Source organism: Corvus moneduloides, chromosome 1 (assembly GCF_009650955.1).
Source record: "Corvus moneduloides isolate bCorMon1 chromosome 1, bCorMon1.pri, whole genome shotgun sequence".
Taxonomy (NCBI): Eukaryota; Metazoa; Chordata; class Aves; order Passeriformes; family Corvidae; genus Corvus; species Corvus moneduloides.
In genome coordinates this window covers 143,448,760-143,462,645 of record NC_045476.1, presented here as the reverse complement: position 1 = coordinate 143,462,645, position 13,886 = coordinate 143,448,760, and the positions used below count along the sequence as shown (strand labels likewise).

The 13,886-nt window shown below is 41.4% G+C and overlaps 1 protein-coding gene across 1 annotated transcript in view; it reads left to right on the top strand.

Annotated features, from left to right (window-relative positions):
• Positions 1-11,850: 11,850 nt before the first annotated feature.
• STK3 (serine/threonine kinase 3) overlaps positions 11,851-13,886 on the top strand; it is a 131,734-nt gene continuing 129,698 nt past the window's right edge. Inside the window, exon 1 of the mRNA XM_032130089.1 lies at positions 11,851-12,036. Coding sequence (XP_031985980.1) covers positions 12,014-12,036 — 23 coding nt within the window. The 5' untranslated portion in view covers positions 11,851-12,013. The remainder of the gene's footprint in view (positions 12,037-13,886) is intronic.

Sequence of the window (13,886 nt, the reverse complement as noted above, 5' to 3'; positions counted from 1 at the left end):
CCTTTTGACAGCTGTCTGTGGAGCACTACTCTTCCTGCAGGTGAGCTGGTGAAAAGGATCATACCTTTGCTTCAGTTCAAAGTCTGGTACAGTAACTCAAACCCACTTTTATCATCTTTAGAAGCTAAGAGGTTAGTGTTTTCCACCAGAGCAGCTGACACAAGTCCAATTCCAGGAAAAGGCCAAGAAAATAGCTAAAAGCAGTAACAACTTAAAAACCACTGCAAAAAATCTGCCAGAGGACATCTGTCAAAGTCCAAAGAGTTCCAGTTATGTATGATTTCATTTGATCCCAGAGGCTAAATAATGTACAGGAAAGATTTAATAATGTTATGCAGATTATGTGTGGAAATGTAAAATGAACCGAATACAATGCCAGTTTGAAAAATTGTCATGTGCTCATAGCACTATTATTGCTGCACAGTCAGAAAACACAGCTTGAGCAACAGACTATGATAATAAAATGAAAAATTGGAATTGCTAGAATATTTACCCAGGTGAGGCTATTTGATTAAAAAAAGATGACTTAATATTTTCTCTCTGCCAGGAAATTATCAGTGGAGAGAGCCCCATTCCTGTTTCCACCACATCAAGTTCCATTGCCATGTGAAAGCCTGATAGTGAAAATGTGGTAACCAATGATCACTGCTCACAACATTTCCAAATGCCAGTGCAAAGGAGACTTCAGCTACTAAATGCAGAACAAAAATGAATGGCCCTCAGCTATCTCTACTTGCAAGGTTGAATTACAGCATCTGGCTGAACAAGAATTGCTGAAGTACAGGTATGATCCTTTTGCCAAGCCACTTCCAGAAACAGCAATTTCTGGCAGAGAAAGGGAAGAGGCAGCTGTAAAGGTGATGTGACTGGCCACTACAGGATCTGCCAAATGATATCTGTCAAATCTTCTGGTAGTGTAATGCTCCAATGCCATTTAACACAATTTAAATACTGGCAGAGGAGGGATTATTAAACAGGGTTCTTAGCCAGCAGAGCTATGGGCTTCACCATTAAAAAAACCCAACCAAACCAAACAAAAAACCCCGACCTGAAAGCAGAAGTAAATTTATCCTATCTGGCAATATCTAAAAGCTTTTGTCTAGGCTCTCACACAGGAAGCTAGTGCAACATTGCCTAGATTTCTTTTAGCCGGTACTTGTGGCAGCATTGCTTCAGCCAGTGTTTTTGTCTCCCTTGGGGTAGTGGTTATACTTTTACCAGCTGAAAATTTATGCTTAACAGTTTTTCTTTCAGTGGAAGGATCTAAGACTTTTCCTTCAAATTCTAGGTCTTTATTTTCAGGGAGTTTCAGTAGGTTTCTTAGGTTTCTCATTTCCTCTTGCTATTCCTGCTCTCATCTGTTTTGCAAATGGCCACCATAATGTTAAGCTTATCTAATGGCCAGGCCTCCAGCTGGAAGAATGCCAGCAGCATTCTGAAAATCAGTCATCTGAAAGCATTCAGAGGACATGGCCATCACCTTCTCCCTGAACCTCAAACATAAAACTTCCCTGATAAGCACAGAGTCCAACACCATGAAAAGCAAGAGGTTAATCTTAAATTCAGATATCACTCTAAGCAGCTTCTTTCAGTGACACTCGGACACTGTTGAATTCATCTCACTCTACAAATAATAATTCTTTTTTTCCCCCCAGTGTTTGGGATACTGGTTTTACCTATACACAGTAAAGAGTGAGTGTCTCCATAGTGGTTTCACTGCAAATGCAGGTTCACTACACAGTTGTTTCTCCTTATTTTGTTAATTGGGATATTTCCCCCCCTTCACTGGCAGGGTATAAGTCCATCTGTTCCTGGTTTTGAATTCAGGCGTATCCATGGCAGTTTCTTCTATCAGTATGACTTAGGGTTTTTGTCACAAGTCCTGTGATAAAAGTGGCAAGGGCAGAACAACTTTCTTTCCCTTGGTAAGAAGAAATCAGCAAAAATGCAAGATTTGTTGCAGGTCTTCATATGCAGACATAGAGACAGATCAAAATTCTCACGAATTTTGCTATTGACCTTGTTGAGTTCTGAATGTTATTCAAAAGGAGGAGTACTGGGCCTTCGATTCAGAAATCTGGGAAAAAGTCTGAAAAACAGCCCAGGGTTTGCATAAGACATTTTGAAGATACAACATGTGGCAATAAATATTGAAGAAGGAGCTAAGAAGCTTAACTTTGCAAATATAAAAACAGAATATTGTAATAACACTTATTTAGTTAAGATGTGATAAAGAAGAGCTGAAACCAACTCCTATACATCCTATAGGAGAACCAAGGAATGGAATCTGTGTGGAAAAATCATCCCCCATTTGGACTTCTGCTGCATCAACGAGAAGGGATTCTGAAGTTGCGGGAGATAGAAAAAACAGGCCCAAAGGAGGAAAGTACAATATGAAGGCATCTACACGACAATAGAGTGCCCTCTGCAGTAACCTTATTTTGGAAAGAGAGCTGACAAGAGGAAGAGAAAGATCTGCTGTCTGCTGCAGTATCTGTCTGCAGGGCTGGTTCAGCCAGCACTGACAGAGAGAGACATCCTGAGAACCTGCTGGGAAAAGTCTTTCCCACCTTCCAGGGATCTCAGCGCTGTGGGATGCTACTGCCCATAGTGTGAAGGCTGCTGAATATCAAACAGTTTCCATTCTGATAAACCAGAGGACACAAAAAGCAGAGAGGTAGGAATGCATGATGGAGCTAGAGGAGGTTTCATAGTATATAAGGTAAAGGTCTTCCTGGAAAAGAAAAAAAGTCATACCATTAATACTGTTCTCTTAGAAAACATAGTATATCTTAGCTTATTTATTTTGACTAAATGGGAATGTATTTAGGAGGGAGCTACATTTAAGTGAATTTAGAAAAAAATTAAACCAGTAGTTATGCAGGTTTAAACAGGCACAGCTCTAGGGGTGTCAGCCGGTGACTTACATGGGCTGCAAGTCTGCCTGGTACAATCATTTGTTGATTAAACAAACCTTCTTGAGGCCAAGGAATCTGAGTAACAACAATGAGCCTTCCTCCAGCTCCTAACTAACAGCATGAAGTCCTGCACTAGCTTTACTGTCTTAGGACTGAGCCAAACAAACAAAAATAGAATTTCTGGAATGCATTGCATTTCTGAAGAGTATTATTTAAAAATTAGACCGCAAAAGATTATTATCACAGGCATACCACTTAAGAGCAGCTTTCCTAGAAGCAAAGCAAGTTTGAGGAAAACCTCTCAAACAATCCCTCTTACTGTAAGACACCTGTTCTTCTTAAAGCACTTTTTTTAGTGGAAGTCACCCCAGCTGAATTAAATTTGTTTCCCTTGGGCCTGCATTTTCTTTAGCCAACACAACAGCTGCACCATGTGGAGATGAGCCACAAGAAGTGTAACAACACATGTTTGTGATTGCAGTATCAGCTTTGGCAGATTTCAGTGCAGAGGTCTTTAACTGCAGTCTATTAGAGGGCCAGCTTTGCAATATATACAACATTTTGCAAAGTAGTAGCAATAATATAGGTATAGTTCTGTGTATTTCTTATACATGCTGGTACATTAAAACCAGAAAGGAACTGACTATTACTTATAGCTATAAATATTGTATTATGCTCAAACGTTTTCTTTTGCATGTAAAAGTAGGATGTAAAAGTAGGAACAGAACACAAGGATGGGTTAACTACAACAAAATCCCCTGAGGCCCCTGTGCTAGCTCTTACCCAGTCCGGCAACCATTCAAAATGTGCACTAACTCTGTTATTTCAAAGCTGTAGTAAATTTAATCTCTCCAAGAAATTGCTGAATTCCTGAAAAATAATGCATAATCTCGTTTCAATGTGCTTTTTTCCCCTTCATTTCAAGAACAGGTGCCAAAAACTGGTCTTGTGGAGCCTAATTCAATATACTTTAGAACACAGTTTTGAAGACTGCTTTTGAGGCATTTAATTTAGAGCTTCTGAGTATCCCACACCCATCAAAATGAGGTACTTGTTTTGGAAAGACCATTTTGAAAGGTCAAGAAAAATGCCAATAACAATTGAGTCAAGCATTTGTGTTTATAATGTGTTGTTCCTACTACTTTATGTAAAATTAGTGCTGCATATATTTGTGGGTATACTAACACAGTTGTGTGGTTTTAATCTTCCTACACATTTTCTCACTTAAAATTGCTATACCATTGCATATTATACATAGATATTGTAATGCATAATACATTAGCATGCAATGCATATTATACAATATTGCATAAGTGTCCCTGTGACTAGGAACAGCAGATTTTCCCACTGTCTAAAATTTCAGATGCTTAGTATCTATTCCACAATAAGGGGACCACTTCTACACTGTTTATTCTCTCTGACTGCATAAGTTCTGATCTAATGAACCAATGGCACATTATTAAGAGGTTACTTCAAATAAATGCTAGTGTCTAATACGATCTGTCTCAAATCTTGAGTTTTCCTCTATCCTCCTGGGAGATGAATTGGGCGAAGGATGGAAGCACTGGTCAAGCAAAAAAATCTGCCTTTATATTCACACTCCCACGAGAAAATTAGACAGGACTCTCTTTAAGGACTGATCCTCAAAGTAGTATATTTGAAAGAAAGACTCTGCTGATGTCAACAGATTTTAGGTCAGGTCCTAGAGGCATTCTTCCTAGTTTGAACTGCATAGAGCAGTGATTTGCTATCTATTAACCTTACTGAAGGAGAGACACAGGATATTAAAACATGACGTTTGGCTTTTTTATTCCATTTCAGCTTTTCCTTGTTTAACCTAGTATTCAAATTAGCACATCCATTTTAAAATTAGCTTTAATGAATTTATACTGTGTATTGTTAATCTGGTAAGAGCATCTTAATACCACCGGTATAACAAATTAGATCATGGAACTACAGAAGAGCTCAAGGATGAAGCAATGAAAGTTATGTACTGGCCTGTTCAAGGTTACACAAAAACATTAGGTTCTCTCTTGTTTAGAAGACATTGAAATGTGATATATGAACACAAGAAAGTAAAAGAAGTAATGCCTTTAAATCTTAAAACGATTAGAGTTTTATTCTCTAGGGATCTATGGGAGGAGATGGACTCCACCCTGAGGAAGATAAAAGACCTTAGTTTTCTCAACTGGAAGGAGTGATTCATGCTAGGTGGAAGTGGTATGCATGTGATATTCCTTACGTGGTAAATTAACTGTTTCTATTAAGAAAGCTCCTAGCGTGTGGGATTGCTCTATTTTCCTCAGCTCTGCAAAGAAAATTATGCCACCAAAACTTGTTTTCTTTTTTGCTAACTCCAGGCTGGGTAAAAATGGGCTGTGTTGATGGCTGTTGATAAATTCTCTTGTGGTATTAAAGAAATCCATTAATCGTCCACTAAGAAAATTATTTTTAAGGAAGGAATAATGGAAAAAATTTAGTTCTCAAATTTAATGGTGTTAATTAGCCCTAGATAGTAACTTGCTCTGTGTTTTGCTGTGGTTTTACAGCCTTACCTATGTACACTTTAGTCACTTCAAAGTTTTGTTTTCAGCAGAAAGTTCCCCTGCTCAGTAGTGACAGCAGTTTAAGGACTCATCCTGGGTAGTGGTGAGGATGCCATAAAACTCTCCCCTATTGAACCAAATCAAACCCGCTTAGAGGAGACTCAAATGAGTGCATTGTACAAAGCCACTTCTGTGGCTTTATTTGCTGCTTTGCTGTTTCTTTAGCACACAGGCTGCTGCAGGGAAGCCTTCCGACTGCTTTTATGAGCAAAATGGGAATGTAAGTGCAAATCTTAATATTTTTCTTGTTTAGATTTTAGGTCTACTTTCCACAGGACCTTATCTTGTAATCAGACACATTGCAGTCAGTCATGAAATGGCCGTTATGTCCCTGAACAATTTTTCTTGGTAAAGTTTTAAGACTGGAATTGTATTTAGGTTTTGGATTTTTTTTTTTTTAAAGTGTGACTGTACATGTTAGAAGCAGCTTATTTGGATTTGAATTATGATCTTCTGGCATGTTTTGGTTGGGAAAGCCGGAAAAAAGTAAGAAACTGAAATGCGGTTTCTGGATTGCAAAGCATTTAGATGAGTGATTCTTCCTCATAGAAGCACTTGCTTCTTAATATTTATGAAGCAAGCTGGAGATGTGCTTCAGAAATAAATAGGAAGGGTTTTACCAAAACCCCCAAAACTCTGTAACTGACTAAACTGTAAGCACTTCATGGCATTGCATTTGTAGTGCATTTGTATTCATGATGTGCTTTCAGGTTGTATTGGGCTCTCCTTATTTGTTACTCTGTAGTTGGGCTTCACACATATTTATACTCCTCTTCCAGCACTTAGATGAAAGACCCACAAGGGCCAGGAAACTTCCCTCATTTGAATCTGAAAGAATGGGCCTTGTTAGCCTCTCAAAAGCTTTATTCCTAAAAACTGTAAATAAAAATCCTTATCCTCCCTAAATATTTCTGCCATGTATTATTAAAATTCTCAGCTCAGGAGCTAAAGGAAGATAGGAGAAAATCCAACAACCACGGTGGTGGAAGCTTTAGGCATAAGGCTGTGTGTATTCATGCAGTTGAAGTTGGTTTCATGAAGTACTTGCTTCCCCAAGTAATGATGATTCAATCTTTCTTATTGATACTAGTTTCTACCCCTAGTGCAGGCATCAAGGCTTGCTAGTTAAATGATATTTATTTATTCTCCAGGGTGTGAGCACACTTCTTTACAGACTGGAGAGCAGATGGCTCCTCTCAGAAAAAGGAGCAATATTTTTGTGCAGAAGAGAATCCAGAGTAACCCTCAGTATTACCACAACAACAGTAATCGTTTCACAAACCAAAATGAGACTTTTTTTTCACATCAATGACAATCTGTAGATCCCATGAGCACAATCAATGCAGCTGTAGTACAGACCGGAATATCTTCTGTGGTCAACTGTAAATAGCAACTCTGTATCCGTGGTTTATTTTTACCATAGTGTGCTATAATAGGAAAAATAGCAAATGGTAAGTCTATATATAGCCTGTTACCAAGACTGTGAGCTAAATGGTTAGTCAACAGTAAAATCCTATCCTAATCAACAAATGTCTTTAAGTCCAGTAATAGTATTTTGGATATCAAAATAATGTATACTAGGTAGTGAGAGGAATTGCAGCAGCGCAGCTAATATTCTACAGGTTTTTTATGGCTCTTTTCAATGTTAAGTAGGAATTTTGTGAATAATGCTGACTTTAACAGACTGGATATGGATGGCAGAATCTATGTTGCTGTACCTATATTTCCTGACTTCTTTTCTGCATCTTTCTTTTGTTGGACCAGCAAAAATTCATTTTCCTTTTAGGTGACATTAATTAACCATTAAATTGTGAATACTTCAGGAAAGGAGACCCCCCTCCCTCTGCCTTGTTCTTTATTCCTAAACTTATTTACAAACTCACTATAGAAAAGTATAAATTTTATTCCAGACTTGAAAATGTGGTGTTCTTTTATATTTTATTTATAACTATTTTGTGACTGACAAGGTTAGGAAAGTATACAAGAAATTCTTAGATAAGTCTTCAAGGTTACTTCACATTAGACACGATAGGTAGGAACAAAATACAGGCAGAAGTCAATTTTCCTTATCTTTTGTATAAACAAGCTGGTATTTCATTCAAGGCCTTTTCCTCAACTTTCGGCATACCAGATCACTATCAGGCAGTCACAGGGAGAGACATGCAAATATGTTGTTGTTGACTATTTATCTATTGAATTTATGAATTGGATTCCAAGGAAAGCAGGCTCCTGCATTCATTCCATCTTTGTGCTTGCCTGCCATTCCCTGTCTTTCTCCCCTTCACAATCATTTGTGACTTATCTTACTAGTCTTAAACATGTTTCATGAAAAGCTGGATGTCTGTAATTAGAGTAAGTTCCTACTTTTACAGAACTCAAGGGTAGAGGAGACAATGTCCTGCTTGTGGGGCTATCTACCCCACGGCAAGTGAAAAGTAAGGGAAACTCTGTCCTTACCTGGGTTTGGGACCAAGCTGTGGACAGGCCTGCAGCCTTCTCCTGTGAGCCAAACACCTTCTCCTGCAAGCTAATCAGCGGGTGTGACGGAGGCACAGCATCCTTGGAACTCTGTGGGGTTATGCCAGAGTGGGCCAAGGCATGGTGAAATATCAGTGATGTGGAGGGTTTTAGGGACGAGAGAGCTGGTAGCATGCTTGAGGGTCTATAGGGATATTGTGGGTTTTGGTGTGCCAAGCAGGTGAATGGAACTACTGTGGGATGTAATTCCACATCAAGGGAGAGAGCACTGAGGACCCTGTGTGAAAGAACTGGGGGGTACCATGGCAAAAGGGTAGAAAGCATATGGGAAAAAGGGCTGGGCTGTGAAAAGCACCACAGACATGATGAACGACTGGGGTATTTTGTTTGGGGAGTGTTCATGACAAGTATCTCTTGGAAAACACGTACTATTTATTAATTCTGCTGTTTTACAGTAGCATCATGTACTCATTACAATGAACTTTGTTTACATGAGCCTGATCGAATACCTTCTGAAGTAAATGCTGCTTTTATATGCTATCAAAGGAAGTAGATAAGGTCCCTGCTATAACATAGGTAATTTATTTGCATGATGTTTATGAATGACTTTGAAGTATGTATTTGTAATTTAAATCCTAACCTGTTAGAAACGCAGACAAGAGCTTCTCAAGTAACTTTTATTCTTCTTAGTTTTATTATGAATTTTATACAACTGAGACAGGATTGATGTCTTAAAACACTTTTGTTCCTAATTTTAGGGGCTTGAGGACTTCCTTCGTTTGTGCTTATACAGCACCTAATAGTTGTCCATGCCATCATGATTCCTGATTTCGTTGCAGTATAAGTAATTATAATATAGACTATTTTATCTGTTTACAAAACTATATTATAATACAAAATAATTATAGTACTCAAAAACTAAGTATGGCCTTCATCCATTCTTTGGTCTAAGGAATTACATTTGATGTTGATGCCAGTTCTGTAGAAAAGGGAGTCCTAATTCAGGCAGATAAATTTGTAAAGTGGATAAAATACTTTAGAAGGAAAAGAGCAATTCACTTAGTTTTCTCCTACATTTTTAGGATTGGGCTACATTAAGCCTTTTCTTACTCAGCCGCCTTCTTAGTAGTGTTAGATAGTCCTACTGTTGGAAGAAATCATGGGAATACTCATGTAGAGTGTCTGCAATTTCCTCATCTCCATCTTGTCTAGACACCAGCAATCTCATAGTATATTCATGCCTCCAGAACATCTAGACTTCTCTTGACTGGAAACCCTGAATGAGGTAGTAGAACAGAGGGAATCTGTTTTCCCTTTCAAAGTTCCTTCTTTGCCAGTGGCTAGGTTCAGTATTGTAACGAATACCAAATCAGTGTCATATTTCACAGCACGGTTCTCAAATTCATGTCACAGGGGAAAGGTGAGCTAGTGTTATTTATTCCAATGTCATAGACTAAAAATACTACTTGAAATTATAAGAGATGAATAAAGTAATCTTGAAAAATACCGTGGTATGTATGTTATCTTACTGATGTTTTATTTTCAGTTTAAATGTACTTAGAAAGCTTTCTGGCAATTGCATAGGATACAACTTAAATTTCTGTGAGAGAGGCATGGAATTAGTCCATACTTTTTTTGGCACTGTCTGCCCCACTATGCTGTAAAGCCAGGCTACCTAACTTTTTCTGTTTCAGACATCATGGGTTTTTTACAGCCTTTTCTTTCTTCAGTGGCATAGATGGAGGACAGTCCTGCTTTATCTTCCTCAGTTACTGAGGAGTCAGGGTATTTTTTTGAAGTGGGGATTGTGGTATTAAATAGCTTTGAATGAACAGAGCAAATATCTAAATCTGCTACTTTTTGCTTGGAAAAGATTTCTTTTGTTCTTGTCAACTGTCATTTAAAGGAGAGGTAAGAGTGGCAGATTAGACTGTTTATCCTAAGTTTTTCCAGAAAATGAAATATATGTGTGAATGGGGAGAGGGAGCACTTCTTGGCTCTGTTTCTTTGTATTGCTGTTACAACTATAATATAGTACCTGTATTTTATTTCTAAGAATGCTTTTCCTTGCTTTAATGTATAGTCTGTGGCAGCTTTGGCTTGAGATGTAGCAGTGAAACCTGCCTCCTCTGAAATAACCTGGACAAAATACTGCCTTAAATATTTATGTTAAAGGATGTGGAGACACAACCCCTGCATTCCAGGAGTATTAAAGCCAAATAGGGATGTCATACTTCCCTTCCTTAGGTGAAATTGGTGAACTGTAAATAATAATTGGCCAGTGGGTATAGCCAAATACCCTGTAAAACAAAGCTGGACACTAGCCACATGGTATTTGCTATCTGCCTGAACTCACCTGCCCTTGAAGTGGAAAATGGGACATCTTGTGGGATTCCTCCTTACCACTTTCTGAGGCACTCATACCATACTCCGTCTCAGGCATCTGCTGGCTCCTTCTCCTGGGTGGGTTTTTTTGGTGTATCCTACAGACTGTTGTTTATGGTATGGACACATCTGGCAGTACTGCTGGTGAGCCACTGCGGTTTGTGGGATGATACTTGGAAGAGCTCTGCATTAATCTGTTGTGCAAAGGAAGATGTTCTATTGCAGTTTTTCCATGACTCAGAAAAACAAAGAAACCTAAAAGGTCATACGGTGGTGTGTGATTTGTTTTGTGGGTTCATTCAGTATTGCCATTGTGCATTTGGCCCGACCACAGTGAGTCAACTGGGTTGGATTGACTCAGACAAAGTAGAGGACTTGCACAACAGTAGGACTTCATTCTAAATTCCCTTGCTAGTGCACATCAAAGAGATGAAATTATGTATGGAGTGCAAATTTTTTTATTAAGTGGGAGTGTTGCAATACTTGCACATCTAAAATCAGTTCGAAGTGGAACGTGGGCATCCCAGTATTTTTATGGAACCTGCCTAAGTGTTTTACTACCTTGAACTTCCATTAGTTAGGCAAATAAACCTACTGTCAGAAAAGGATATAGACATTGGCTTGAGCATGTAAGCTTTTCTTGTATTAACTTGGCTGGATCCACTTGGATCCAACACATTCAAGTACATTAACAGTAGAAAGTCGGACTTGTAAGGTGGTGAAACTGCAGCTGTCACATGGTGCTCTGGAGCCTGAAACCTGCTGCTTGAATAATTACGTGACAGCTTCCTCTGGCTTTGCAGGGTAACTTGTGTGCTTTGGCACCACACACCCAAGTGCCAAGAGCCACCACTTTCACCTCAAAAGCTTTACCGTGTCACCCGAGGCGGCTGCGGGGAGCAGCTCCCTCGTCCTGCCGTGACTGACTTGACTTCAAGCTTTCCCCCAGCAGTGCTCTGGAGCCGGTTGTCCACGAAGACTTTGACTTTCTGAGGAGGGGCTGGGTGCCGCTGCCTCGCCCGGCGTACACAAGCGGGTGAAAAGCTCGGCCACCCGGCAGCGGTGCCCCGAGGCCGCGGGGCAAGACCCGCTTACAGGCGGCAGCGCTGCTCGGGCCTGCCCTCGCCCGGAGGCGCAGCTCCCGGAGGCGCGGGGGCGGGACGGTGCCGCGGGGATGCCGGTTCGCCCGGCCCGGCCCGCGAGGGCGCCGCGAGGGCGGGGCGGGTTCCGCGGGCGAACTACACCTCCCGGCGTGCCCCGCGGGCCGTCGCCCTGCGGGGCATGCCGGGAGCTCGGCAGCATCGCGGCCTCCATGATCTTCCCCTCCCGCCGGCGCGGCAGCGCCCGCCCGTCTGGCGGTGGGAGGCGCTTCCTCGCGGCCGCCGCTCTGAGCGACGTCCGCTCCACGCTATCGGCGCCGGCTCTCGCGCGGCCGCAGCCAGTGAGCGGCGCGGCGGGCGGCTCCCCGCCGCGGCCGGAGGTAGCGGTAGTGGCGGCAGCCGGAGCGCGGCCGTGGGAGGGCGCGGGCTCTGTGTCAAGGGGCAGAGAGGCCGCTCGGGAGCTGTGTGGGTCCGGCGGCGCCCGGGGGCTCGGTCAGCGGCCCCGGGGGGCCGCGGCGGCGACGGCATGGAGCAGGCAGCGCCCAAGAGGTAACGACCCTCCCCGGCGGCCCCTTCCCCGCCCGGGAGCGGCGGCACGACCGGGATGAGGCCTCGGTCCCGGGGTCTGTGGGGGGCAGTGGGACAGGGACGGCGCTGAGCCCTGCCTAGCGGCCGGAGGGCTCTGTCACGTTGGGAAGGGTCTTCTGTGGGGAGGGTGCCACGAAATACCCCTTACAGTACATGCCCTGGTGGAGACGAAACCTTGGGGGTTGGCTGAGTTAGGAGAAGAACACTTTTAATGTCAAGTGAGGGAGACTTGGTCACCGAGCAGAGTCCTCTCTAGCTTGGGGGGGAGGGGGGGGGTCTCACTCCGTAGTTCAGGTTTGTGGCAGGAGCACACACGAGTAGTTCTCTTTTCGTGTTGGGAAGTGTCCTTGTGTTCTGCTGCTGGAGGGATGGATGCTTGTGGGGGTGGGCGTTGCATAATTGCAATTGTAAATCAGGGAGTGGGAAGAGACAAAACCCAAGAATATTCCCACAGTAGATGTATTTTCTCAAATATATAGGCTATCAGGTCATATTAATTACTATGCACGTTTCCTAAAAGAATTTATTGTTTGACTTCTTAGTGCATAAAATAATTTTGCTTTGTGTTAAATTTAAATTTAATCATATATTTTAGTTGGAACAAGCCTTTCTTGGGTATAGTTGTACAATACACAGACTGTAGTTGTGCAGTGTACAGAATGTAGTTACATGGTTGACATATATATCTATACATGTGTCTTAGGGCTCTGATTTTACTTTTGCTTCCTGAGAATTGAATGAAAAATCTAAGGACTACACAATATAACTTTATAATAGAGGATTTTAATCAGTTTTTACATTCATCTTTAAAACCTCTACATCCTCCGTTTAGAACCTTTAGAATTCTCTAAAAGCAGCTTCCTGCTGGATGATAGGACTTGAGAAGAATGTAGTCTTGAACTTCTGATGATTTCTCCTCCAATAACACATCAAGTGACAGTACCTACTGTGGAAAACTTTGAAAAAGAATTGGTTTGTAGTTGCTGTGTAGCGTGGTTTTAGCAGGCAGTGGGGTAAGGAGGGACCTCACTGTAGTTTCAGGCTGACAGTGCTGCATATCTCAAATGAAGGAAGCAGGACAGGCACCAGTGAGGATTTAGGAAAAGAAATGGAAATCTCTGAGGAGTAATCAATGTCACCAGCAGCAGTGGAAACGTTGGGATCTGGTGATATAACAGGATTGAAAATCAAACTGTGAGGTTAGCATAACCTACCAGGTGTTTTGGGGAAGATGGGGCATTTGCTGTAACTTTATTGCCTAGCTGGAGGTGTGTCTGGCCTAACTGAAACTAAGAGATGTTTAAATCTTTGGATTCAGTCAGGAGGAACTAGATGCAGGAATGTCTAAACTCTGGCATGTTTTTATACTCCACATGTTTTTTGAAGCTTATTTCTGGAAATTTGTGATGAGAACTTAGATTTGTTTCTTCAGTGAAAGGGAAGATTTGAACTCAGTTTTTCATAAGATACTAACTCAGGTTATTTCATAAGATTTGAGGCAAATTTTTCATGACTGTGTATAATAGCCCCCTTATTGGTAGTTTTCTAGTGTTTCCTGATTGTTGGTATTCCCAGCTATTCTTCTAGGCCACCCCCCTTTTTCTGCAAGTCCAGAAGAAGTGCAGATTATTTTTTGTGGGCTGCATTTTTGGTGCTGTCCTTGGATGAAGTAGTGGCTTAAAATGGACCATGTTTACTTGGCAAAACAGATGTGAACACTAGAATTCTTTACTTTGGTGCCTGTTGTCAACAGGAGCAGTTACTGAGAGGGATCTATTGGCATCATACCTGTGGTGGAAGACATCCATTTA